General features: G+C 35.6%; 1 protein-coding gene across 10 annotated transcripts in view; it reads left to right on the top strand.

Moving 5' to 3' along the window:
• ERBB4 (erb-b2 receptor tyrosine kinase 4) overlaps nt 1–27,638 on the top strand; it is a 1,175,572-nt gene that overhangs the window by 1,098,935 nt on the left and 48,999 nt on the right. For 6 of the 10 annotated variants that reach the window (XM_021924408.2, XM_021924406.2, XM_021924409.2 and 3 more), the window contains one exon: nt 25,078–25,233. In XM_021924408.2, coding sequence (XP_021780100.2) covers nt 25,078–25,233 — 156 coding nt within the window. Of the gene's footprint in view, nt 1–25,059; nt 25,234–27,638 lie in introns of all 10 variants that reach the window. The other 4 variants (XM_021924405.2, XM_021924400.2, XM_021924402.2 and 1 more) reach the window with 1 other exon arrangement.

The following is a 27,638-nucleotide window of genomic DNA, read 5'->3' as shown; positions in this document are numbered from 1 at the left end:
TAGAAAGAGGAAAATTTATTCAGGGAAAATTTATTACTCCAAGGATTGATAAAATTAGATATAAACTTATTACTCCTTGAATTGATAAAATTAGGTATAAATTGTGGAGCATTTGAGAAGACAGGAAGAAGCTCTCTCTTGAAACTGGCAACAACTATGGATGTAGAAGTACTTAAGTGCAGAGCACTTCACTTGTGTACATATTTTATGTTTGTAATTTTCTACTTCAAATAGTGAAAAACAGAGGCAAAATTAAAAGTAAGCAATCACATAGAACAAGCTAAGGGAGAAAACATGATAATATGAACTGTTTTGTCATTTTGATTCTTAAGTAATCATCTTAATTTGCACTCCCAAATTATGAGAAATTTATATGGGTTTTGTATGTAAGCATATAGACATTTGAAGCTTTTCCCTTTTTTCCTCCTTGTTCTTATGGTGAAGGAAGTCATTTCAATTGGCAAAATAAAACCAAACAACAAAAGGCAGCTGAACAGTGGTGCTGCCACCTACTGTTCAGAGAGCTGTTTAGCACTGCTGGGAACCCGTTGTCCCTGGCAACTCATGGAAAATGAATATTTAAGTATTTATGGCATCCAAATAAGAAGTCCACTGAACTCCCTACAGAAATAACTTCTCAAATCAGCTAGTAGGCAATCATAATTATAAGTCCATCAGAGACTTGCAGTTAGTAGATTATGCAATGCTAAATTTTGTGTTTCACACACTCAAAAAAATGTAAGCCATCTGTGTGTAAGAGCATTTTCTATTGAAACGGATGATCATATTAAACGTAGTAATTTCTGTTCTACTGTGCTAATGAATTTTACTGGAGACAGAAATAAAACGGACACTAAAGACAGAGAAGCACTGTTGAGGATAAAGCACATTCTTTGTTGTAAGTAGCAAAAGACTGATATATTCAGCAAAAGAATGGTTCATAGAATTTTAAAAGGGTTTCATTTGGAAAATGATTTTAAAACTCGCCAGGCAATATTGACAGCACATCCTGTGTGCCAGCCAGCCAGCCAGCTCCTTACACAAGTGAGGAGGCAGAACCATCCTGGCGGGGAGGCGCTGACAAGCCAAATGAGAGTTGGCCACAGTCTTTGTTTGCTTAATAGGAAAAGTTATTACCTTTGCTTGTTATCCCAGGAAGGCTAATGGAGCTCTCATGGTTCTCTCTTTCCAGACACTAAATAACATCAATTACAATAATCCCAATTAAAACAGGGAATAGGAGATGCAAAGTCAAAAATTAAACCAATAATCCCCTGACTGACATCTTCTGTTACTTTTTCTTTGTCACTTGTACTCTTTAAAATTCTGGTTTCCGTCATTAACTCGCATCACCTTAAAAACCCTTAAGTTACTTTAAAAGAGAGAGAGAGAAATGCATTTGCTCTAGCAATCTTAATGTTTGAGGCTTTCTAGCATCAGTGCCATTGTGTACCTGATTTTCTTAATGCTGCATTCAAAATGTTATCTAAGAAGTGTAAAGCATAGAGTCAGAGAATACATGGATTTAGACTAAACTGAATTTATTTTCAATTTTGTGACGTCTTAAATATAACAACAACATTCTACTGATTGGTGCCTCTAAGCTTTTATTCATAAACTCTTAAGTATCAATAGGTTATAATTTATATTCTCTACCCAAGTGTTCTCAGGTTACAAATATTCTTAAAGGAAGATATTCCACATATTTAGTCAATACGTAATTTTAATACAAATATTACATTGGTGCAAAAGAAAAGGCTTGACTTATTGTAATGTTAATCACCATGTTAACTTCATAAGAAAAAGCTGATAGAATGTATCTTACTAGTTGTAGAGCATAGGGAATCTATACAGTACAAATATAGGTGCATATCTGAGGATTTATTTGCAATTTTTTCTAGAGACACTAGGAGGCCTTTGTACTCTCATGAAAATTAGATTTATGTAGTTAATTGATCATTGGACTTTTTCCATTTATGACAACATATATAGTTTCTGTATTTTTACTATTCCTACAACTACTATTGAATTTTAGTAGCTTAGTATTTTTTCCTAGACAGGTTTCTGAAGCAATGCTAGTGCATTTTGTGAAACGAGATGTATAAGTATGTTAAAACAAACAACTTTCTACAAAATAGCAAGTGAATCTATTGTTGAGATTCCATAGACACATTTTTTAATGTTATCCTGATCTAACACAAAATACGTCTATTATCCTGGGATCCATGTCTGCCTCTCTGCTTCAGACTTGTGAATGAGATAATAGTATTGATTTATAACACATGTCTATGGAGTTAAGATCCAAAGCACGCTAATGCTATGAAATGGATTTAAGAAAACATTAGAGATTTTCATTTGAAAATATGTCTAGTGGATGCAGTCAAAAGCACATTGCACATGTTATTAATTCTCATGTGCTGTTTCATTTTCCTTTCTCTCTTCCTCTTTTTAAAATTATAATTCATTAGTGAAGATATTAAATAGTACTAGAGTATAAAAAGAGGAACATCAAAAAAATTAAAGCGGAGTTGTAAACATGATGAAATTAAACAAACCAAAATTTTTATGTAAATAATACTCTGTGGAGTTGTGTTACGTAGTGATCCTAATATCTACTATTTTGGTATTTTTATTATACTTTTAAAATAAGCTTAAGACTTGAGATATGTTAAAATTAAAAGACATGAATGTAATTGCACTCTTACTAAATGAGAGCAGTATGAATTTTATTTAATCAGATGTTAATTTACCCTTTTCTTGAGGTGTTACGATTTCATTGCTGAACGCACTACCTGGTACTTTGAATGAAAGGCACATATAACAATTAATAAAGAAATAGCAAATCCCTGAGAAGCTAGGCTTCCGATTTTCTCCTTGCAATCTGGTAGTGCAGAAAAGAAATTAAAGGTGGCTTGTGTGAGTTCAATATACTAAAAAGGAAGGAGAAAGTCCTATAATTCAGTTTTCAATGGCTTCTTTCTAACTATATTAAAACAGTCTGAGAGACATAATTATTTATCATTTTGTTGAGATGGAATCACATATGCTTTACTGCACAATAAAATTTTATATTGATTTCAATTGTTTGGTATTCAATAATAAACTATTATTAGAATCAATTATTTAACATGACACTGATAATGTCATTTCAAGTAAAACCCAGTGAAGTGCCTAACTAGTGTGGTGTCTTTGAAATGTAATTAAGGTTCTATACTATGAAATGTATAGAACTGAAGAAGATTTTCAAAGAAATTATCTGGTAATATTTATATACCAATATTATTATGGCCAATATCATCTTAACATAGATAATTTGCTAGAGGTTGAGATAGTTGGTAACAGAGTTTTTTATTTTATTTTATGTTTTAGTGTATCAATATTTAGTTCATCCATTAAAGGACATATGGGATAATAATTGAAAGAGTATACATAGTGATTTTGAAGAAAATGGTCAGAAATAGGGTGCATTTAGAAATAGGGTTTATTGGCCGGGGACGGTGGCTCACGCCTGTAATCCCAGCACTTTGAGAGGCCAAGGCGGGTGGATCACAAGGTCTGGAGTTCGAGACCAGCCTGACCAACATGCTGAAACCCCGTCTCTACTAAAAATACAAAAATTAGCCAGCGTGGTAGTGTGCACCTATAACCCCAGCTACTCAGGAGGCTGAGGCAGGAGAATCACTTGAACCCGGGAGGCAGAGGTTGCAGTGAGCCGAGATCACGCCATTGCACTCCAGCCTGGGCGACACAGCGGGACTCCGTCTCAAAAAAAAAACAAGCAAAAAAAGAAATAGTGTTTATTTTTATTACAAATGTATTATCTGAGACAGAAACCAAAAATTCTTAAGCAGAAATATATTTGTTCATCTTCAAATCAGGTGCAATTATGTGTATATGAGCGCTGAATATACAGGAGGAAAGCTGTTTCTTGGAAGGAATGTCACTTCAAAATAATTACAAATGGAAAAGAAATTTTCTAAAATTTCTATTCACAGTGAAATATGATGGTGATGATAAGACAAAACAAGCCAAGTTTACAGATAATAGAATCTACTCCCAGTAACTTGATATTTCCAATATTTAATACTTTTTAGTACCCACTATTTGCCCAGCACTTGAGCTAGGCATGACAAATTACTTGGAACTATTAAGAAAACTCTAAGTCTGGTTTTGAGACAGGATCCTTTTATACAGCCTTAAGGTAGTATAGCCTGAGTCTAAAACTTGCTCGTTACGTTAGCCTAGAGGAATAAACAATTTGACTGACCCTTCTCATAGGAAAGTCTGTCAGAGATTGCATTGACCTTGACCTTGTTGTTTAAACCAGTTTACTATAGCTTAGCTCGTATAGTAGGGCTTTATATTTCCCCTTTCCCACCCTTGCTGTTCCCTCCCCACCACTTCCCTAGCTGGAAATAGTTGGGCTTTTTCTGTTTTTTTGTTAGGTTGACCAAATTCTCATGACCACCATCAAGAAACATTTCTGGATTCCGTATCAACCCTTATATAATATTTCTTTCTACGTCCTGCTTCCCTTAATTCCTCGCTAGTTCTCTGTCTCCCTTCATTTTTTCATAGACATACCTCTTGAAAGAATAGTCTACAAATACTGTTTTCCTTTTTCATCTCCAATTTCCTGTCCAAACTACTATTCAGACTTCCATCCTGAATGCTTAAGCAAAATTTTTGTCAACAATATCACGAATGACCTCCTAAATGCCAATCCTAATGGCATTTTTCCAGTCCTCTTCTTACAATGCCATTCTAGCATTTTGCATTTGACATTGACAGTCATTCCATATTTAAAACTCTGGATTTCTGCTGCACTGCTCTTTGCTGGGGCTTCTTCCATGCCCCTAACGTTGTCATCTCAGTTTTGTCCCCATGAGTTTTTCTTTTGTTTATTCCTTACGTGTGTTTCTTCACTTTCGTCTCTGTGAAAGATGTCACCCAGATCTACAATCTTAACTATCATACATATTCTGACAGCCTTCATGTTCATTCACTTATTCCTTCAGTAAATATTGATTGCCTACTTATGATATGCAAGGCACTGTTCTAAAGGGTAGAGAATATAGCATGAGTATGAGTGATAAATTCTTTCTCCTCGTGGTGCCTTCACTGTAGTCAGTGAAACAGACAGTGGGTAAGTAACAGCATGCCTATATATTGTCAGGTAGTCATAAGTGCTCTGATGAAAAATAAAGCAGGATAAGGGTTTAGAGACCTACAGAGGGGAGGATGATGCTTTAATTCAAACAGTTGGAGAAGGCCTCTCTGTGAACATAATATTTAAACTGAAGCCTGAATAATAGAAACATTAGTCCTGCATATATCATCATCCAATCAGTAGCACTAACTGAAGTTATCCTTGTCTCTTCCTCTCTTTCATGCTCCTATTTTGACATTAAGTAATGTTGATAATAGCTTTTAAATTTCTTTCAAATCAATTACTTCTCTCCATCTCCACCACCTTTACTAGCACCACCCTGGTCCGGGCTGCCACCATCTCTCCCTTGGACTGTGAAATAGCCCCTTAACTCTCATTTTTCACTTTGATCTTCCTACTGTAATCAGTCATGTACACTGTAGCCAATGAGATTTTCTCAAAATGTAATCCAATCATGTTATTCCCAGGCTCTCCGTTTATACACCCCAAGGACTTTCATCACCCTTAAGATAAAAGTCAACATCCTGAGCCTGGCCTCCAAGATCTTGCAGGTTTGCCCTTGCCTACTCCTCCAGCCTTATCCTACATCAAGTTCTCTGTCTTGTTATTTCTGCCCACCTCCATTAGCTCCCTTATAGGCTCACCAAGTTTCATAATTTCTCTAATCCCAGTTCTGCACATGTGTTCCTTAGATCTGAAACCAGGCCGCCTCAGTTAATATTCCAACTCTATTCTTTGCTGTGTGTTTTTGGGAAAGTGACTTAACATCTCTGTGCCTCAGTTTCATTATTTGTAAAATGGAAATAATAATAGTATGTACTTCATGGGATTCTGTAAACTGCTTAGGACAGTATTTATCATTTAGCAAGTGCTAGCTGAGTGTTCATTATATAAGTAATTGCTATTATATCATAGTACCTAGATATAGTAGATTCTCAATAAACACTTGTTGAATGTTAATCCACCAGTTAGCCTCTAGAGGCTTGTTCTGCTCTTCTTCTAAGTACACTTATATCCAGGCCTCTAACTTACATGGAAATCAAGTTATCCTTCCTTAGGCAAAGACTATTGTATCCATTATCTACAATATTCTTGTAGGCAATTTCTCATTCCCATTAAATTAGCTTTCTTTTATTAAACTCAACTTTATGTTTTATAACTTGTATTCAGTAATAAAATGGGCTATAATACATGATACATATTAATTAGGGATAAGGGTATTTCTTCACAGATGGTATGTGTGCTTTCCATTTCATACTCAGATTTAATCTAAATTGCATATGAACTATGTCTATTGAGTTTTAAAAGTGAATATAAGCTACTGTCCTCAGCAGAAAAGAACAATTAGCACATTCATGAGCTAGAGCTCAATTTATGGTTATATTATAATGAATAACCATTTCCTAATTTAATAAAACTCTATGCCTTAACTGCAAATGTTAATAGATAAAAATAGTAGCTGAACTTTTCACTGGTTGTGAAATACAAAATATTAGATTTTACAAAACAGTTAAACTATGGAGGAAACATCTTATTTTCATAGCAGTTTCAATATTCTGCTAATATTACACAGTCTAAAACATTTCAGGACAATACTGTGATAACATGAAAATGCAACTTATCTTTAAGTAAATTGTATGTAGCTCAGCCAAAAGGTTCTGATAGAAATTCAGAAACATTATCAGCAATATCTTAAATATTTCTTATCGAGCTTCTTGTGGGAGATACACTATTGGGTAATAATCAGTATTAATATCTAGACATAAATAATTTTAATTTGTTAGAGGTATAAATAGAATAGTAATTAAAAATGTATTAATTTGTCTTAATTGAGAACACTGAAATATATTGAGTGTGTATATTTCAATATCATAGTTTACCCAAAGAGATTTTAAATATCTTAGAACAAAAAAATGTGCCTTTAATTTTTTGACTCGCTTACACTTTTCAATACTGCATATCTTTTAGTGAACTGTCTCAGTGGAAAGAAGATGCATGACCTCAGTGTTAACAGACATCTATGGTAGCTCTACATAAATATTTTATTGAAGTAATTCCTTTTACAGAAAATATTTTACCTATTTTTGGGCTTAATCTTAAAAGCGTAAATCAGTGGGGTTGTAATGCATTTGTAGCTATACTAAAAATTTTAACCTTTATTGTTCCTTCAAAATGTAATTCAATGTCCATTCTCAAGAAACATTGCTAATTCCTCCATTCAGAATTCACCCCATGTGTTTGTATGCCTTTGCACCTTCACTAGCATTTCTCATAATCTCTATTGCATTATCTCTGTGTATAATTGTGTGTGTATGCGTATCTGTTTGGGTGGATGTACATACATACAATTTTCCTTGTCATCTTTAAAAAATCATAAATGGCTGTTCAAATACCTTGCTCAAAGTTAGTTATTATCCAGTACTGTTTGGATTTAGATTCACCTTCTTCAAGTTGGAAAATCTAGCAGAGTCTACCTTCATGATACGTTATTTATATTAAAAATAATAATGGGCTCCGTGCGACGGCTTACACCTGTGATCCCAGCACTTTGGGAGGCTGAGGCAGGTGGATCACTTGAGGTCAGGAGTTTGAGACCAGTCTGGCCAACATGGAGAAACCCTGTCTCTACAAAATATATAAAAAGTAGCCAGGTATGGTGGCGCACACCTGTAATCCGAACTACTTAGGAAGCTGAAGCGGGAGAATCACTTGAACCTGGGAGGTGGAGTTTGCAGTGAGTGGAGATGGTGCCACTGCACTCCATCCTGGGTGACACAGTGAGACTCTGTCTCAAATAATGATGATAATAATAATAATAATAATAATAATAATGTCTAAACAAAATATACAATGAAGTTCTTCCTTACTTACCAAACCCCAGCCACGTTTCTCTTAACAGACATTCTTAATGAAGTGTTCAGTGTTGTACAGACTTTGATTTAAAGATTCTAATTCCTAAGGTCAAAGTTGGGTTTTGTTTCTAAATAAATCTTAGGTAGCACTTAATTTTAACGTTTGAATAGCTTGAATCTCCTGACACTGGCAAACATTTACATACAACCACAATATGCAGAAAGAGGAACTAAATTTGGTCAGAGAGAAGTCAAAAATAAGTCTGCTAAATCCTAGTGGATGTAGAACTTTTTAATTAAAATATTGGCCTTGAATGCAGATTTCATGTGTTTCCAAATAGTACAAAGTAACATGTATTTCTAAGCAGTGTCTCTTTGTGACTGAATTCAAAGAAAGAACCATTATATTTTAACAGACTTTACATTTTTTTTGCCAGAAAATATGGTATTTCTACTAGAATATTAATGTAGAAAAAAAACACTGCACTCCATTTTATTTGCGTATCTTTGCATAAGATTGGGTTTACAGTGCCATGATTCACAAAAGGCTTCCTTAGAGTATTGTTTTTCTTGTAATTAAAACAGTAGGACTTAATGACGGGCTAGGGATGCTTGCTGTTTTTGTAATAATGAATTGAACTATTTGAATGGGTAAAAAATGTTAATACAGTGATTATTTCAGGCTGAGCTGTCTTGTCATAAAAGATGAAAGTATTAAATTTGCATTAGATGTTTTTAAAATGAAATTGAATATTATAAAGTCATATAAAGGTAGACCAACTTTACCAAACATGATCATAATTGTAAAGGAATATAGAAGTTATGATTCAAATAAACTCACTTTGACAGTAAAATAAACCTACTGATTTTTGTAACACAAGGTCACTGGTTTCATTAAATCCATTTATTCAGTACCATGACTTGTGAATGTTGCTACATCATATTACTCTTTCAGTGTTTCATAGAGGGTTTATAGTTTTCTTATGTTAAATGTTAATATATTGTGATGTGGAAAAAATCTTCACCTCTTTCAAAAATATATGACAGATAAAAATTAAATCCAGTAGGAGACATGGATCATTTGCAACTAAAAATGTAGAAGGAATTATTGGAAGCCAAACTGTTGAAATAAATAAATCAAATAGTAAACAATACCTTTTTAGTTTGCTTTAAAAAAGACCTAATTCTGTCACACTGTTTTAAAATACAATTTTTTATCTGATTCTATAAAGTCATTATCTGATACTTTTAGATTTTGATATTAAGCTTAAAATAAGGTTTTAAAAATATGGTTTTGGAGTAACTGATTTTAGTTTTTAAATGTTTAGATGAGATAAATTTTTCAGGTCCCATGCATTTGTTGTTGGTGTTAGTAAGAAAACCTTTGAAGATGAAACCGACTTCAAAATTCATGCTAATGTCCAAAGCTATTCTGAGTTTTTAAAAGACTTCATATATATATAAAACTCTTAGAATTAAAACTCTTATATATGTAACACTTTCAAATAACACCCTTGTATTTCTACAGTTATTTTTGTTCATTTTTCCTTATCTCTCTCCTCCTGTCTCCCTTACCTGCTAATATCCTTCCCTGGATGACCCCAAATATCCAATTTCTCAGTTTCTGTGCTTCTGAGGACAGTAGAATACTCGAGCCAAGTGATACAATTACAAATTTAATGGTTTTTATCTTATATTGTCCCTCAGTATTCTTTGGCAATCTTTATCCTGATCTTATGTGAGCTTTCTTACCCACCCTCCATGGACACCTGCTGTGCTAGTGTACAGAGTGAAATCAGACCAATGGTCCTCCTTTGGCCACTTCAAAACTCTTCTCTCTATCCCATCTTCCCTCTCATCCTCAACTTATATTAGTGCCTCCTAATTTACCAAGAAAAATACTGGTATGAAAACATGAACTCCTCCCATCTTATTCTCTTCCAGATTCCAACATGTCCTTTGTTGCCGTCTCAGAGGAAATGTCTCTTCCTTTACAAAGCCTGCCTCCTTACATGAACATTTGAGCCCATCCCTGCTGCTGGAACATTTCTCCATCGTTTCTTCTCAACCTGTATCATCAGTCTCCCCTGACTCACTGGCTCCTCCCATCCATCATATAAATATTTTAGTTCTCTGGGGGTGGAGGAATAAACAATCACAAACTTGTGACTTCCTCTATCAAATGACAGCCTATGTATTCATTTATTTTTAAGAGCCTAATTTTTTGTTGTTTTGTGGACCACCATTTTTCAAATCCTTGTTCACTCTTGAGTCCACTGCAATCTAGTGACTCACCAGGTTGCTAATATTCCCATTTCCAAATTCGAGGGTCCCCCTTCTGTTATCCTTTTTTACATCCCTATTGTATTTGATACTGTCACTAGTTTACCTTCTTAAAATTCTCTCATTTTCTCTCCAACTCCACAAGAAATAACACTCTGTCTTTATTCTTCTCCTACAAATCTGGTCATTACTTTTGGTCACTTTTACTGGGATTCTTTTCTGGCACTCACTTATTTAACAATGGTGTTTTCCTGAGTTTGCCCTGGAAGAAAATATCTGAGTTATCTCATGCTGTCTTATGGTTTAACCTCATTGATAAGCTCCTATATCTGTCTGCTGCTCTAAATTAAACTTAATTCTCCAAGTTATTGTCTTAGTCAAACACTAAAGTATTGCTATTGGAACTAGTATTATAGTATCCTGATTGATCTCCTTGATTCTTTCTAATGTGCTTTACCCTTGTTTGTCCTCCACACAAGTGCCAAATCTGATCATGTCAATTTGTTTTATCAAGACTTTCAGTAACTGCTGTGCACGTCATATTAGGTAATCACAATATAGTTAGACACTTAATTTTGGCGCTTCTAGTCATTGACAACTTAGATCCTATCCTCAAAGAAGTTGTCATTTTTCTAAACATATCATTATCTTTTTAGAACTCTATCCTTTTTATATGCTTTTTATTATGTCTACAATGTTCTTTACTTACTGTATTTATCCAAAAATTTAAATATCTAATTTTCATTCAATATCAAGCTCAAATTCCACCTCTTCTGTTAGTTTTTTTGTAATCAACACAGAATATGCTACATTTCCCTTTTTCTGTACTTTCTAAACACATCCTGTACATAATTTGTTTGTGTCCATATATGTATGTCACAGCAGACAATGAACAGCTGGAAGGAAATACCATGTCATTATATGTAAAACAATCAGCAGATTGCCCAGCACATAATTTCTGTTCAATAACAGATTGTTTAGAGAAACAAGGAAACTTTATTCTTTTCAACTACATAGAGAGTGAGTTGTATATACAATGTATATTGTGCATGCAGTAAGCTAGAAAATGATCAAGAGAAAATAAATGATACTTTGTCTTTACTCCTGTAATAGCTGATAAGCTAATGGAATATGCATACCTATACACAAATATGAGGTGTCCCTGATTTTCATTTGTAATGTATTTCTAAGAGTCAAAAGTAATTTTTTTAAAAAAGTGAATGATAGATTTACATGCTATAAGTGAGATTCAATTATAAATAAAGAGTAACACAAAATATTTAATTTTGTTTTACCTTTAAATCTCATACACAGTTATATATTTACAGCTTTTCCCTATGTACTTAAATTTTGTTCTAATGAAGCCGGGCGCGGTGGCTCAAGCCTGTAATCCCAGCACTTTGGGAGGCTGAGACGGGCGGATCACAAGGTCAGGAGATCGAGACCATCCTGGCTAACACGGTGAAACCCCGTCTCTACTAAAAAATACAAAAAACTAGCCGGGCGAGGTGGCGGGCGCCTGTGGTCCCAGCTACTCCGGAGGCTGAGGCAGGAGAATGGTGTAAACCCAGGAGGCGGAGCTTGCAGTGAGCTGAGATCCGGCCACTGCACTCCAGCCTGGGCGACAGAGCCAGACTCAGTCTCAAAAAAAAAAAAAAAATTTTGTTCTAATGAATATATAGTTATCCAGCTAAAGTTCAATGTGTGTCCAGTAGAGGCTAAAGATAAGCCAATTTTAGTTTCTTTATTGATTTTTAACTTATTCTTAATTATATTACCATATGAGAATGTTTTTCTTATCATTTCCATTTTCTACCCTATTATCTTTTAAATATCAAAGTGAAATGTTATACAGATAACTATACACAGAAATGAAAGTATACAAAAAAACCCTCACAAACGTTAAAGATGGTAAGGGTGCTGAAATTAAACCATTATAGGAAAGACAGCGTTATCAGGAGATGTGGTTGGCAGTCAATAGATGTTCTTTGGGATTCTAAGTATAAAACACACTTTTATACTAAGGGAATTTCGAGTTACTTAAAAACTGAACTTTTAAAAATGAGAATCATCTGTAATGCAAGGTGCTGGACAAAGGACATAATACTAATAACATCGAGTGTTTACTCTTAACTGTTCTGTGAATTTTACATATAGTCATTCATTAATTCTCACAACAATCTTATGAGATTAGTATTATTATTATTGCCATTTTATAGATGAAGATCTTGGCAGACTAAGTAACTAACATGTCTAACATGCCTATGGCTGCATATAGTTAGTAGCAGAGCTGATAATGAAGTTTGGGAAGTCTTGTCCCAGAAAGCACCCTTCCTTCCTGCACTCCACTCCCCAGATGCCAATGATAAACAGGAATGGATTAAAAATGACCCTTTAGAACCGTTTTTATAATATGTGCTTTTAACCTTCTTTCATATGAGATATTAACCACATAAATCTGTCAACTGGAGAGGAGACCAAAAGAAGAGGTCAGCTTTCAAACTTCACGTTGTCAGTGTGCATGAACAATACCCTAATTTCCTAACAATTGTGGGAAAAGCGATAGCATTTAGCCCAAAGTCCAAATAGTATTCCAGAATTAAAAATATTGAGCAAGCAATTTGCAACATATACGCAAGTAAGCCTGAAAATTAACAGATGTTTAATACTAAAAAATAAAAAGCAAAGGGACAATGTAATAAAAATCATCATTAGCAATAGAAAATTATTGCCAATAATATTAAAATTTATGATACCTTTTCCTCTTCTTTTATTTTTAATTGTTATGAGGTCACGTTTGCAAGTATATTTATTACTGCTGGGAATTTCTTCTTTCCTAACCTCTTGATCCAAAGGCAATAGAAAGAGTAAGGATGAATAAATGGAGTAGGGAGAGGAGGAAATCAATCAATCGACTACTATTTATTGACTGTCCCAAAACGTGATGAAATTGGTAAACGTGAGGAGGGTCAAACTGAGCTATGTCATCTCCACAGGAACACACCATTCACAGTTCCAGGTACTCAACAATCCATAAGGGTTTGAAGTGAAGAATAGAAGATAAAAATCTTTATTTTTCAGACTTGAACAAGCTGAAAAAATATAGCTTTCTACTTCCATTACTCATTTTAATGTTTCTCTTAAAAATAATTTGACAAATTAATAAAGTCAATAGATGAGTGCTCTATTGAGATTCTCTATATATACACACATATGAATATATATGTATAAATCTCAATACATATATACACACATACATATTTAGAGGTATATACATACATACATGTAACACATATATATACATGTGTGTGTGTATATGCACACATATATATTTCAGCTTTGTGCTTTAATCTATACATGAAACTGTTAGCATTGGGTAATTTGTTGTATAGCATTTATAAAGTCTGAGCATACAAGTTTATGTTCTTTCTGATCATAAAATAACTTTGATTTAGCCACAAATCCAAAAAGTTGTTTTAAAATAATGCTTGATAATCTCAGGGTTTAGCTCTAGATGGATGGATGGATGGATGGATATCTGTCTATAGATATAGATAAAGTTGGAAATTATCATTATGTTATAGAGTGACCCAGGCTATTTAGGAGCTGGGGAAGATCTTGTGGAGGAAATGACATCTAATTTGTGATCTAAGAAATGTTAAATTTGATCAAGTGTGTCTCTGTAGCATGGTAGCAAGAGTGTAGCAGTGTATGGTGAGGGCGTGTTCCAGATAAAGGAAATAGTAAGTATATAGGCAAAAGAAATTAGAGGGTTTTCAGCTTTGCTTGGCCATAGAGTTCAACGTGAAGAATTACAAGAAAAGAAGCTGGAGGGTCAAGTGGAGTCAAGTTGCTTGTGGGCTTTTTTGGCTACCTGAGTGAAAACATGGTTTGGTGTATGTGCATATATGTGTGCACGTCTGTTGAAGGGTAAAGGAGAATGCGGAAATGACGGCAAATGCACATGGTTAAAAAGAGGAGACTTAAGCAAAGAGAAATATGTTAATTTTCCATGGCTACCTTTTGGACTAGATCTGAGCCTTTATGGAATGAGTATCTAAAGTTACTGAAGATTTTTAAGGAGACTGTTACTAAGGAATCAAGAATAGCTACTAATACAGCTGAGGACAAAATAAGGCACAAAGTTCAGAAGAGGGTAGAACTCCTCCGTAGGGCTGTGTGGAAGACAGCAGAGCACTGACATGGTGAGGAGGATGGAAGGGCATAATTGCAATGGTTTGAAACATTATAAGCTGCAGCTTCTGGAGCATCAAAAGATAGCAGCCTTTCCACAGGAGTTTCAACTGTGGGTTTAACAACCGCAGATATCAGTGAAGAGTCCTGAAAAACAAACAAACAAACAAAAAACAAGAAAGATTATCCATCAGCGTCTATGAGGTTCCTGGTGAACCCTAGAAATATCTGCAAAAGGCTTTTTAGAGGCAGGGAGCTACAGATGATCTGCAAGCAGGTTGGGCCAAGAAACAGTGAAATTTGTATTATTACTATACCATCACATGTGTCCTGAAACGTGTAATGACAGCAGACTCTCCAGGACAATTTCTTGACAGTTTTAATGATTAAAGATAGATGATTCACATTTTAAGTAATGTGATGATATCTGGTACTTCTATGGTAATGTTAGGCTAGAAAATGAGCCAAGGTGCAAAGCAGGAATCTCTTTCTCTTAGCCTTTATGCAGAAAGTAGATGGAAACAAAGCCCTGGAATTCTGAGGAAGAATGCAAAGGTAGAAACAAGGATGTGTGTCAAAATGGACATCAAAATCAACCGTAGGGGATTTAGATGAAAACAGAAGCCATGGTACAAATCCTTCTGAGGATTTTAAGAGGAACAAGCCTGAGGAAGGAGAGCATGGGGCAGATCAGGAAGTTTGGAAGTGGCTGGGTGACTTCCAGAAGGAAGTATGTAAGTGCCACTCTTGCGAGCTTTACATGTGTTGGGCAGATATTTGCATAGTGGGGCCGAGCCCATTGCCGTCCAAATGAGACAAGGCAGAACTGAATTGAACGACACACTTTTCAACTCCTTATGTGGATACTCGAGTTGCATAAGAGCCTTTAGTGTTCTAGGAATTTCACATTTTTAATGCAAAGATACTTACATAAAAATATTCAGCAGTTACAAATAAACTTAACTGCCGGGACATATAGATATGTAAACCACACTTAAGAAAATAGTTATTGAAATTCTTTAGGTCTATATGATGGCAGAAGTTTTGCTTTGTAATAAGGATACCTCATAAAATTTGATATAATCAGCTTAAGAAGGAAAATTGTACATACATATCCCTGTCCATAAGCTTTATGGTTTTCCACCAGTAGCATGCAATTTTGTGAAAATACAAAATATTAGGAATGATCTGTTTCTGCTCAATTATTACTAAGGTGTCAGACATTCAACCACCTCTCTATGGTCTCTGAATGCATTTGCACAATATGTATGCTCAGAGAAAGGCTCAGCTTCTATTAATCTAGAGGTTGCTGTATTAATAGGTTGCACACTTCATTGATTTTTAATTAATTTCTAAAGAGACACAGAGGATAACTACTACAGCCCACAGACATCTCCATTCTCATTGCAAACCACATCTTTATTGATCGGCTGCCTAAGGAGTAGAAGTAATCCATTTTAAGTACACCTCCCTGTGAGAGTTTGGACACTGCACGATTCACTTCTCCTATTGTAACCATATTGGCAAGAGGTCAATAGGAGAAAAAACTGTAGCATGCTTGATAGTCTCTTGATGCAGGCAGATGAGCTTCTTACTCACAATGTAGTAAGAAAGCAGAGGCTTTTCATACATGCTATTTAATTTACTTTTTTGTTTTTGATTTCATTTATTTATTTTCTGGTTTTCTTAAGAAGGCTTTCAAGTCCCAAGGAGACTGTTCTTCAAACGGATATTTTAAAAGCTTGCCATGAGTTGTAAATGAAACTTCTGAAGAAAATGTAGGGAACAAGAATAAAAAAAAAAAAATCTGTTATCTCTGTCGGCCTCAGGAATCTGAAAATGGTCTTCCCCTTCTCTCCCCCTGGGAGACTAATATCAACATCTGGGGCTTCGCCTAAATGTGGCAGGGTTTGCTTTCCCACATTCCATCATAAATATTGCACATTTCGAATTGCATTTATTAATTTGCCAGTGACTGTTCTAAATCCTCTGTATATGGGAACTCACAAGAACACAACGAAACCTGTGTTACTACTGCTACTCCTATTTTAAGACAAGGAAATTAATGTACAGAGAGATAAAATAACTTGTTCAAAGGTGATACTAGTGCATGACAAAACTTATCAGAACTAAGATTTGTCTTGCAGGCAGCTTGATTCCAAAAGCAGTGCTCCTTACCATTATGCTATATGACCATATATATAAAACTATACACAGTAGACTACAAGCCATATATGAAACTCACAAAACTGAATGCAATCTAGAAAATGGGTGCTCTGTGAATTCAGTGAAGAGAAAACACTTCCTTCCACATAATAAATGTTGAAGGCTTTTAAATAAGCCTCTTTAATTTTGCTGGGTTCCCCAAGGGATGGTGCCTTTGGAGGCACTTAACCAACTTTTTATGCATTTCACTGTGTCTTTGACATCTTGAAATTTGCCTGGCGTCAGTAACTGGCACTCTATACATGTTTGTGGTTGGAGTAAATGAACCATAAGACCAGAATTTTGTAAGTCTGTCCAGAAAGTAGCTATTTTTCTTTGCAGCATAGATGGAGCATTGGAGTGTCAATATCCCAAGAGTGAGGAAGCTGAGATGAATTATCAACAGCCAAAACTTCCAGCTGAGTGTCCAGGTCCTGAAGAGGTTTCTGGGCGGCACACCACAGCATCTCCTAACATGCAATTGTGTATGCACACACACATGCATACACACCACACACACACTCAAATATATTATTGGGACTATCTATGAAAATTTTCAAATAAATAGCAAACAATAATTTTTATTATACATTGTTAAAATTACAGAAATTTTGTTGTCCTTAGTATTCCAAAGTCTTCTTAAAATCTGCAACCTAACCAGGCTTCTTGAAGATCATGGCTGCAGTCGGAAGTGTGAGAATTAACCATGAGTGTTAACTCCATGCTGGCTCAGGACAGCTGTATGAATCTGCTTTTCTTCCTCTGAATAGAATAATAGGAAGAACATTCAGGAACAAGTAGAATGAGAAGCTACTGCACCTAACAGTGCTGAGTAACCAACAGGTGTTTCAACTGGCTGCCTTTTCTTCAAAGTAGTCAAATTATATTTTTAATAAGATAAACTTGTGCTTATTTATTTAAAAAATACATAGTATCTTATAATAGTGAATGTTTATATGTTTTCCAGATTTTAAGCCATTGAATCCTCAAGACAACCCTCAGAGTAGACACTATTATTACCCCCATTTAACAAATAAAGAAAGTGAAACATAAGTGTTGTATAAATTGACCAAAATCACATAGCCAGTAAGTAGCCAGTGTTTTTAGAGTCTTATATTTTAAACTTAGGATGCACTAAGATGATTTTTACTAAAACGTATTCATGACTCTCACTAAATATTTGAAGGGGGACATCTACTCTACCTCTTTACTGTTCTCTGTGTCTATTATTGGCCCACAATTTAATATTTCAGATAGATATATTTTACAGTTTCATCTATCATGGAATAAAAATTTAAAGCTAGCAGTAACCTCAGAGATCATTTCAGCCAATCCATCACTTTTATAGCTGAGGTGAAATGAGTACCTGTGGTCATAAACCTAGTTAACAATATGTCCAAAACTTCTGTCTCACAACACTCAGCTCTGTGTTCTTTCTATTCTGCCATGAACCAGCTTCTGCTGGTTAAAAAGATCGCTCAGTTGATTCCATTACTGAGCCCCCTTATATTCCCTTTATGCACTATTTGGATAAAATCAGTTACTTCATCCAAAGATTCCTTTCTTTCCTTGAACGTGCTTATATCTTTAGCTATAACCGTAGTAAGCATTATAGTTGGATTCTTCTTTCCCCCAGGGAAAGAATTGCTTTTAGAAGGAAAGGTAGTAAAAAGGAGATATTTTCATTTGAAGTTAGGTTTCCTGAAGCTTCCTGTTATTAAGAAAGCTTCAGGTTATTAGAATGAAAACAGAAAAAAAAAATGTTCTCTTGCTAACTCCAGAGATTAATGCTGGAGATTAATGCCTGTGAGCTGACTGCAGCTTGAAATTTTTAGCTCCACACGTGTATTTGATGAAATTGTCGCATGGCCAATATGTGAGAAGCAAATATTTATTGACAGAAATAGTCCAGTCTCTCTTGACTTCCTTTAGCTTCTGGCAGCTGGGCAAAATACATTTTCACGTTGAATTAAAACAATAATAATGCTTTTTGCCAGATTGTTGTGACTCACGTATCATAAGACTGAAAAGAAGGTCATGGCTAGGTGTTTGTCAATACCAATATTTTAAAATTAAGTCATTCTCTGTTCTTTTCCATAAGCAGTTTATATGAGTTGATTCTAACCAGAGATTAAAATGTTAAATTCAATTCTAATAACATTTTCCTTGGATTTTATATCCAAATTCATTTCTGAAAATCAAGCATACAATTTGACCTTCTGTAGTTAACTTGTATTTACTATGATTACACATTTTAAGAGCTATGAGCAAAACAAGCATTCTTTGAAAACTTGCTAGGGCTTACAGAGAAGGCATGAAAAATGGTAAAATTATGAATAGTTTGAGTAATGGTAAATTCTGAATAGTTTCAATAAAATCAGACTTGTGGCATTTGGATCATGAAGTAGATAAACAAAATAACCCTGAAACACTTCTTTCAGAAACTCCCCTCCATGGTGTGTGGTAAGTGGCAGTTATCTTGGTGTAGAAAATCTATTTTATTAACCCATAGAAAACATTCTGCAGCACTGAACCTTTCAGATCTATTTTATTCGTGACCTTTATCTTCACTAAATTCTTTAGTCTGTGATGTATTTATAGAGGGCACAAAATCTTTTAATATGTCTTCTAATTTTTCTTTCTTCTTCTATGACAGCATCCTTGGGTGAATTATTGTTAAAATAATACTTTGAATAGTAATAATTCTGAAATTGTATTCACACATTAATCATGATGGGTAGGTTATAAGTATGTGTATCACCATTTGCAAACATTTATTAAACACCCACTGTGATATATTAGCTGAGGTTCACAGATTTTCTGAAATAGGCAATTAAAGCTAAGGAGGGTAAGTAATTCTTGTGCATTCTAGGATTGTTGATAGCTATCCCTGGAGCAGTAATAAAGGTTTTCATGTTCTACACTTACTATATGCCAATTGCTATTTAAGCGCTTTGCATATGCTAATTTACCTCACAACAACCTGAAGGATAGGTGCTGTTATGCCCATTTAGAGAGGAGGAGAGGAAGGTGATGACAGAGAGATTAAATAACTTTCTCAGAGTGATAGGGCTAGAACATGGCAGGACTGGGGTTTCAAACAGGCAATTGACCACAGAATCTACACTCATATCCACTCTACCATCTTGCATACTCTGTGACCAAAATAAGAACAGTCTGTAGTTTGCACAATTCAAATTCCTGCGAACTTACAAAAAGATGCTATAATTTAACTGAGTTTAAAATATAAATTAAAAAATGAGGCAATCACTTGCATTATGTTCTGAAATTCACAGAAACACCAGATAATAGTTTTTTTTTTTTTTTTTTCTGCCAAAGTACTAGTGCCTTTTAAAGCTATATAACTTCAAGTGGCTGGATGCAGAGACTCATGCCTGTAATCCCAACACTTTGGAAGTCTGAGGCAGGAGGATTGCTTGAGGCCAGGAGGTTGAGGCTGCAGTAAGCCCTGATCATGCCACTGCACTCCAGCCTGGATGACAGAGCTAGACCTTATTTCAAAAACAAAAACAAAAACAAAAATCTGTATGACCACTATGTTCATTAATTTATCCATGCTCACATAACCCTGTGACCCATTAAGAGAGAAGATAGGCTTAAAAATGTAGACTGTAGAGTCCACACAGCAAGGGATCCAATCCAACTTCTACCATGCATTAGCTAGATCAGCAGTCCCCAAACTTGGCACCAGGGACTGTTTTTGTGGGGACCCGGCAGGGGACATAGTTTCAGGATGAAACTGTTCCACCCGAAATCATCAGGCATTAGTTAGATTCTCATAAGGAGTTCACAATGTAGATCCCTCGCATGCACAGTTCACAATTGGGTTCAGCCTCCTATGAGAATCGAATGCCGCCACCGCTAATCTGACAGGAGGCAGAGCTCTGGCAGTAATGCTGGCTCGCCTGCCACTCACCTCCTTCTGTGCAGCCCAGTTCTTAACAGGCCAGAGACTGGTGCTGCTCCATGGCCCAGGGCTTGGGGATCCCTGATTGGATAACTTGGAGCAAGTAACTTGACCTCACTTAGCCTTAGTTTTCTCATATGTAAAATATGACAACAGTATGCATCTTATAGGATTAAGTTAACCAACCAATGTGGCAACATTTACTTTAATGACTGCTGTGTTCTAAGTACTGGGTCAATGTCAACTGTGGTTGCCGTCAGTATTATCTTCTCATAATTTACTTTACCCAAGCTGGCCTGGCATGGATATGAGAACTGCTACAGCGCAGAGTATAAGGTTTCTTTACCCACAAAACACAGCATCATAATGAATGACCCTTATTTGTTCATCTTGAAACTTCAGAGACTTCATCCAGTTTGTTTTTGTCACTGTTATTTCTAATAATTGTCTGCCACCTTAGATGCATGACACTCTAATTTGAAGAGTGATTTCATTTTGAAGGAATCTAGCAGAGCGTGACTCAAATGAGATCTTCCAGAAAGAAAATCCTATTTAATGACTGTGATGTAGAGAAAACTGTTTTGAGCAATCCATAGATGATTCAACACTCTCAAGGTGTGAAAGTAGGACTAAGGTGGCTTTAGTAAGTAATGATTTGAAAGCATGCATCTGTATAATGATGTTTCATAGTTACAAAGCAACCATAAACATGTATTTTGATGGTTTGGTAATGATATAGATACTTACGTTCTTATTGCTTTTAGTGACGGTCAGGTGGGTGAGGGAAACTGTCTAGACATTGTCACCTAGTTTTTTAAAATTGATTTCTCATTATTTTGAAGAAAGTACCTTTTCTGGACAAACAGTATTTAGCTTCAGAATAGTCTATTCTTTGCTGAGCTTTGTGTGTAGAATTTCAAAGAACTTGGAGTTTCTGAAGTTTTTCTTGTATTGTAGAGTATGTCATTAGAGTGTCAGTCTATGCAGGCTGCTATAACAAAATAACATAAACAGAAATTCATTTCTCATAGTTTTGGAGACTGGGAAGTCCCAGATAATGGTGCCAGAAAATTTAGTGTCTAGTTGAGGATCTGATTCCTGATTGTTCATAGCTCCTGGGACCTCACATGGCTGAAGAAGCAACAGATCTCTCTAAGGTCTCTTTTATAAGTTTGCTAATATCATTCATGAGGTTCTACTCTCATGACCTAATCACTTTTCAAAGTCCCCACCTCCTAACACCATCACTTTGGGGGCTAGAATTTCAACATACAAATTTGAAGAAGGACATAAAACCATTCAGATCATAGCACAGTTTGAAATTTTTTGGTGAATGTGCCTTAGTTCCCTATTGGCAAAGTACATATCACTCTTCCTGCATAAGTTTAAGAAATATAAAAATGATATTTTTATTAGAACAATATTTGGTTCAAGGGATCATTATCCACCTAAATGATAAAAGTCTAAAAACAAAATTGTTCTCAATGTATTCTCTTTCTTCATCATTCAAACAAATACTAAGGATGATTACTTAATTTTATAAATATTCCTTGATATTATCCTCTTTATAGTATTCCTTCTGGCCTAGTTTGATTGAAGGTTCAGATACTCTTACACATAGGAGCAGACGAGTGTTGTGAGTGACGGAAGCAGAATTCCTGGGAAGAAATAGTGAGCAGTGGGATCTTGGAAAATGGGTTGGGATTACTCTCATTGGGGTACAGTTGGTCTCAGCTAAAGAGAATGACTGACCCACACCCAGTGTGTGGACTAAAGAAAAAAAAAATCTGAAAAATGGATGTATGTAGTCCGTGGACTGCAAATTTGCAACCTTTATTTTACACTCCCATCACCTTGCTTCTATATTGTGGCAGTGGCTCCTGCCTTCAGCTACACAGATGTCCAATCCATTCTCTGTATTAACACCAGAGTGGTGTTTCAAAGAGTCCAACAATCTCATGCCCCCCCCCCCCCCGCCTTTGTTTTTTTCTGAGACAGTCGATCTCGGCTCACTGCAAGATCCGCCTCCCGGGTTCACGCCATTCTCCTACCTCAACCTCCCCAGTAGCTGGGACTACAGGCACCCGCCACCACGCCTGGCTAATTTTTTGTATTTTTAGTAGAGACAGGGTTTCACCATGATAACCAGGATGGTCTCAAACTCCTGACCTCGTGATCCACCCGCCTTGGCCTCCCAAAGTGCTGGGATTACAGGCGTGAGCCATCGCGCCCGGCTTCGCTCCCCTTTTTAAAACAACTTCCACATCACCTAATTGTATACTGCATGAAATACAAAAGTCTAAGTTCTTTACCATGACATATAAGAGACCCTTCTTGGACCCTGCCTCTTCTTTTGTTTTCAGTTTCACTTCTCACCACTGTCCCTCCCTAATACAGTGTGCTTTAAAGATACAGAATTGCATGTCTTTGTCCACGTACGCCATGGTACTGCTGCCCCGTGCTTGTTCTGTTCACCTGCAGTTTTACTCTCACTCTGCCCAATTGGGAGACATCATTCAACCCTTACTTAGGCCTTGGTACCGCTTTGAAGTCTCTCCTCTCATGCATACTTGCTAGGCTATGCTACATAAGGGCCTCAGAATAGAGTTCTCTTTAAATGCCTTGCATGTATCACATCAGTCCGTTCAAGTTTTTATTCCCTATCTGCCCACTTTATTAATTAGCTTCTGTTCTCCTTTAATGTACAGACCTTATCTGAATCTTTTTTGTCTTCTCGGTGTCTGGCAAATAGTCCAGCACATAGTACGCGTTAACCTGTTGCCAACGTATTTTCCATGTTCTGATACGAAGGTGATAAGAAAGAGAATAATGAATGTTTCATGAACATTTCTTAAAGGGATAGAATTATTTGGGAAGACATGAAAATATTTTATCTCCAAGGCAATGCATTTATTTGTTTATTTTTTTGATCCTTTAAGTCATATAAGGGCTATATGTTCTCAGATGTACTTTATTCTAGGAATTTCTAATTTAATGTACTCAAATACAAAGCACTGTTTAGGAGAGCAGGCAAAAGTCCCATAAATCTCGGTTGTAAGTTGATTTCAGAAAACACTCATCCGCACAGTGTCACCCAACTGTTGACTGATTAGACCATATCAGGCAGTATCTCCACTGGTTGTGTTTAATGTGCATTTATATGGGGTTGGCTCATGATGCTGTTTGAAGTAATCTTCTCTTTACACTACACCAGGTATACGGTTCATAATTTTTTGACCTGTGTGATTTATGTGTCTGTTTTCCACAGCTTTTGTTTTGGTATCAGAAACCATTAATCCTTCAAAATCCTGCAGTTGTAATGTTAACTGCCAACAGCATTGATTTGCAATTGGCATGAGAGTATGGTTCAACCATTTCATAATAATTCTAATCTATTTTTAAATGATGACCATTGTACCACTAAAGTAATCAAATATAGAATTTCCCCTAACTCTTCAACAAAAATATATTCACTCTATTCTTGGCCTCAGGTTTATTTCCTTAGTTTTACATAAGTTATTTTGTTAAACATAATGTTTAGCAACTCTTAGTTTACCTAGTACTGAAGTATAATTAATAAAGTAATTGTCACTCCTCTGGATTATTTTTTCTGAATTTGTATAGATATTAATACATAACATATGTTATATATTGTTACATGTGGATGTATTGTGAGGAGAGCCAGCTATATCTCTTGCTGCTGAACAGCAACAAATTTTATTTTTAATTTCCCTGTATGTTTTATAAAGGCAAAATATTAAAGGCTAATTTCAGTGTCATTACAAACTATGTAATTTCACTATGGATTCTCATAGTGACTACTGATACCATAGAAGCCTTCTTAAAAATTACAGGTTTTTAAGACTTCTAGGGTATATACTTCATTCTGTGAATGATTAATAAGAATAGTATAATTCTTAGTATAATATCATAGTATAATTCTTCAGCCTCCATAGAGTCTATAATGGCGATTTTGGCACCATTAAACCTCAAATGAAATATTGCTAAAAATTATGGATAGAGGTATTTGTTTGGATGTGTAGGGGGAGATGACATGAAGCAGAAGTTATTGAGAAGGAATGACTACAAATATGTGGGTCAATCCAAGCATATGTTAGCTTATCTGCTACAACACCTGCACACCTCACTAAAGAAAGAGTTTGTAAAAGGATATCAAGTCGCTTGGAAAAATAATGATCTAACATTTAGCTCATGTGAAAGTAATTCATTTGTCTCATAGGACTTTAGGGAGAAAAGACCAAAAGCTGTTTGTGGTTTGCTCTCCCCCAAAATCAGGTTTTCTCTAATTTTGAAAATATTCTAGGATTCTGGCTTCACTTAAAAAATTAGGCACTTCCAACTGAAGGCTAAGAGAACTCTTTTTAGAAAAAAAGGAAAAACCTAGGCATTAACTGACTATCATTAAGGAACTTGATGTTTTTCAGGGAATGATGTACCTGGAAGAAAGACGGCTCGTTCATCGGGATTTGGCGGCCCGTAATGTCTTAGTGAAATCTCCAAACCATGTGAAAATCACAGATTTTGGACTAGCCAGACTCTTGGAAGGAGATGAAAAAGAATACAATGCTGATGGAGGAAAGGTGGATATCTTTTTGAGAGCAATATTGCTTGAAAATGTAGTATAATATCCTTTTATCTCCTTATATTGTATACAAGAAATCAATAAGCCTGAAGCTTAGGAGATTATAAAACCTTGGTTCTACCATTTGCCTTTTTTCCTGCTCAGGGTATGTATGTGTGTGTGTATATATTTCATGTACACATATATATACCATATATTACCAGCTTCTATTTCTCAAAAGTAGCTAAAATAAGGTGATGTATGTCTGTACCCAGGTGACCTTCATGTTAGGTCCAGTGGTGGGAAAGGGGTAGATCCTTAGGGCTTCTAGAAATTAAACTTTAACACATGGCTGTAGAAATTGTCCCATTGATCTAAAGACCATAGCACTAACTCTGACAGATAACATAGCTTCTCTCTTATAGACTAGAGAAAAGTTTAGGTAGTACAAACCACCCTGAACAGAGCCACTGCCTTCGTCCAACTTTTCCGACCCTCTAGTCTCAGCCTCTGCCTGACAACAGCATTCCTGACTCTTTCACCCACTCTGTGATCTCAATCCGTGCCTTAGTACCATGTCTTGTATTTCCTCATTAACCTTCTCTTTAGCTTGCCTTTCTTGGCCAAACTATTAGGACTAGACTTCATATGGAGGTCCCTCTAGCTTCACCTGGTGAAACCTAAGGTCAGGAAGCCCAAATGAAATAAGCAAATGCAATCTTAGCCTATGGTGACCTATAAGCTTACACTAACAAAAGAAACTCAGTTATTCTCATGTCATGTAAATATATTTATTATATGCTTTATTTATCATGGGTCATCCAAATATATATTATAAATATTTTGCAATGTTAGGTTTCCAAATGCTTAACTTCATCACAAAGCAAAATAACACAAAAATTTTTTGAACTACCCTATTTTGCCTGTTTGCTACCAAACTGCAGTAGTCTGAGACCACAGCTTTGAAATTCACTATAAGACTGCACAGAAGTTGAAGTCTATAAATCACATGGCTTCACTTGTCTTGAGAACATAAGATTTGAGACATAAGATTTGTCTAAAGCAAGATTCATTACTGCTTTAAATGCTTGGTAACCATTAAGTCTTTATCAAGCTACCTGTGATTTAAACTTACTTCTTTAACACAATGTCCGTAGTCCATAAAGTCTGCTAACTCCTTGCCCATAGGGAAATTACTTTCAATGTGTCTTCTGTTCCCTTTCACTGAATACCATGATTCTGTCATAGAGTTACCTTGGTGTCACCTTGGTGAGCAGCCAACCTCATGATTTCAATGGCCTATTTAGTTTTAAGCTTTCAACTGCACAGTAGAAGTGTTTATCTTTATTCCATAGAATCTAATTATATTCCCAGCTATATAATGCTGCCCTTCATAGTTGAAACTCATTCTGCTGGCCCATCATCAGCAGGATATGTGGGTTGAGTTGTTTTTCTTGTAGTGATGATAGATTTGTGCTGATCCCCTCACATTCCTTTATATAGTTCCTATTTTGAAAATGGTACATATTTTCAATACTGGCTAACCAAGATGAGAGAGGTCATTTGAAGCTGGAAAACAAAGCAAGGCTAACTTTGGAATTCACAATTTTAGGCCTTTTATTGGCCAAATTATATGAGAGGAGAAAGGAGGGGGCAAGTATAGAAAGAGTCCATTGTACTGGTGGCCCAAAATGTGTCTGAGGGTGAAAAGGGATAACTCAAAATATAACAGATCTCATTTTTTGAGAAAAAACTATAAACACATTTTTAGAAGCATGTGTATTAGATGTTTAGATTTGATACTGTAAATCATAATATTTACTAGCAACTTAATTACTGAAAGTTAATTAAGAAGTATAGAAAGTTATCCCTACTTAATTATTTTTACCTTTAATTGTTTATAAAGCTTTTTTTAAAAAATAAATAAGTATGACCAAGCATGGTGGCTAATGAGCCAGCATTTTGGGAGGTCAAAGCAGGCAGATCACTTGAGCTCAGGAGTTCTAGGTCAGCCTGGGCAACATGATGAAACCCCATCTCTAAAAAAATGCAAAAATTAGCCAGGCATTGTGGCACACCCCTGTGGTCCCGGCTACTCAAAGGCTAAGGTGGGAGGATCACTTGAGCCTGGTAGGCAGAGATTGCAGTGAGCTGAGATTGTGCCATTGCACTCCACCCTGGGTGACAGGGTGAGACCTTGTCTCAAAAAATAAATAAATCAAATAAAAAATGAATAAGTATAGTATGTCTTTAGATTATTTCACTTTATGTATTTTATAAATTAACATATATTTATAGTTATATCTACACACATACAATTTAAAAAATATGATTAAGTCCAGCCCAGAGATTCACATTTATGAAATATATATAGAAATGAATTTTTAATGTAATTTTAAAACTTTCACTTCTTACTTCTCTATA

The sequence above is a fragment of the Papio anubis genome, chromosome 10 (genome assembly GCF_008728515.1).
Source record: "Papio anubis isolate 15944 chromosome 10, Panubis1.0, whole genome shotgun sequence".
NCBI lineage: Eukaryota > Metazoa > Chordata > Mammalia > Primates > Cercopithecidae > Papio > Papio anubis.
Note: the sequence above shows the minus strand (reverse complement) of the source record. Positions and strands in the feature narration are given on the sequence as shown.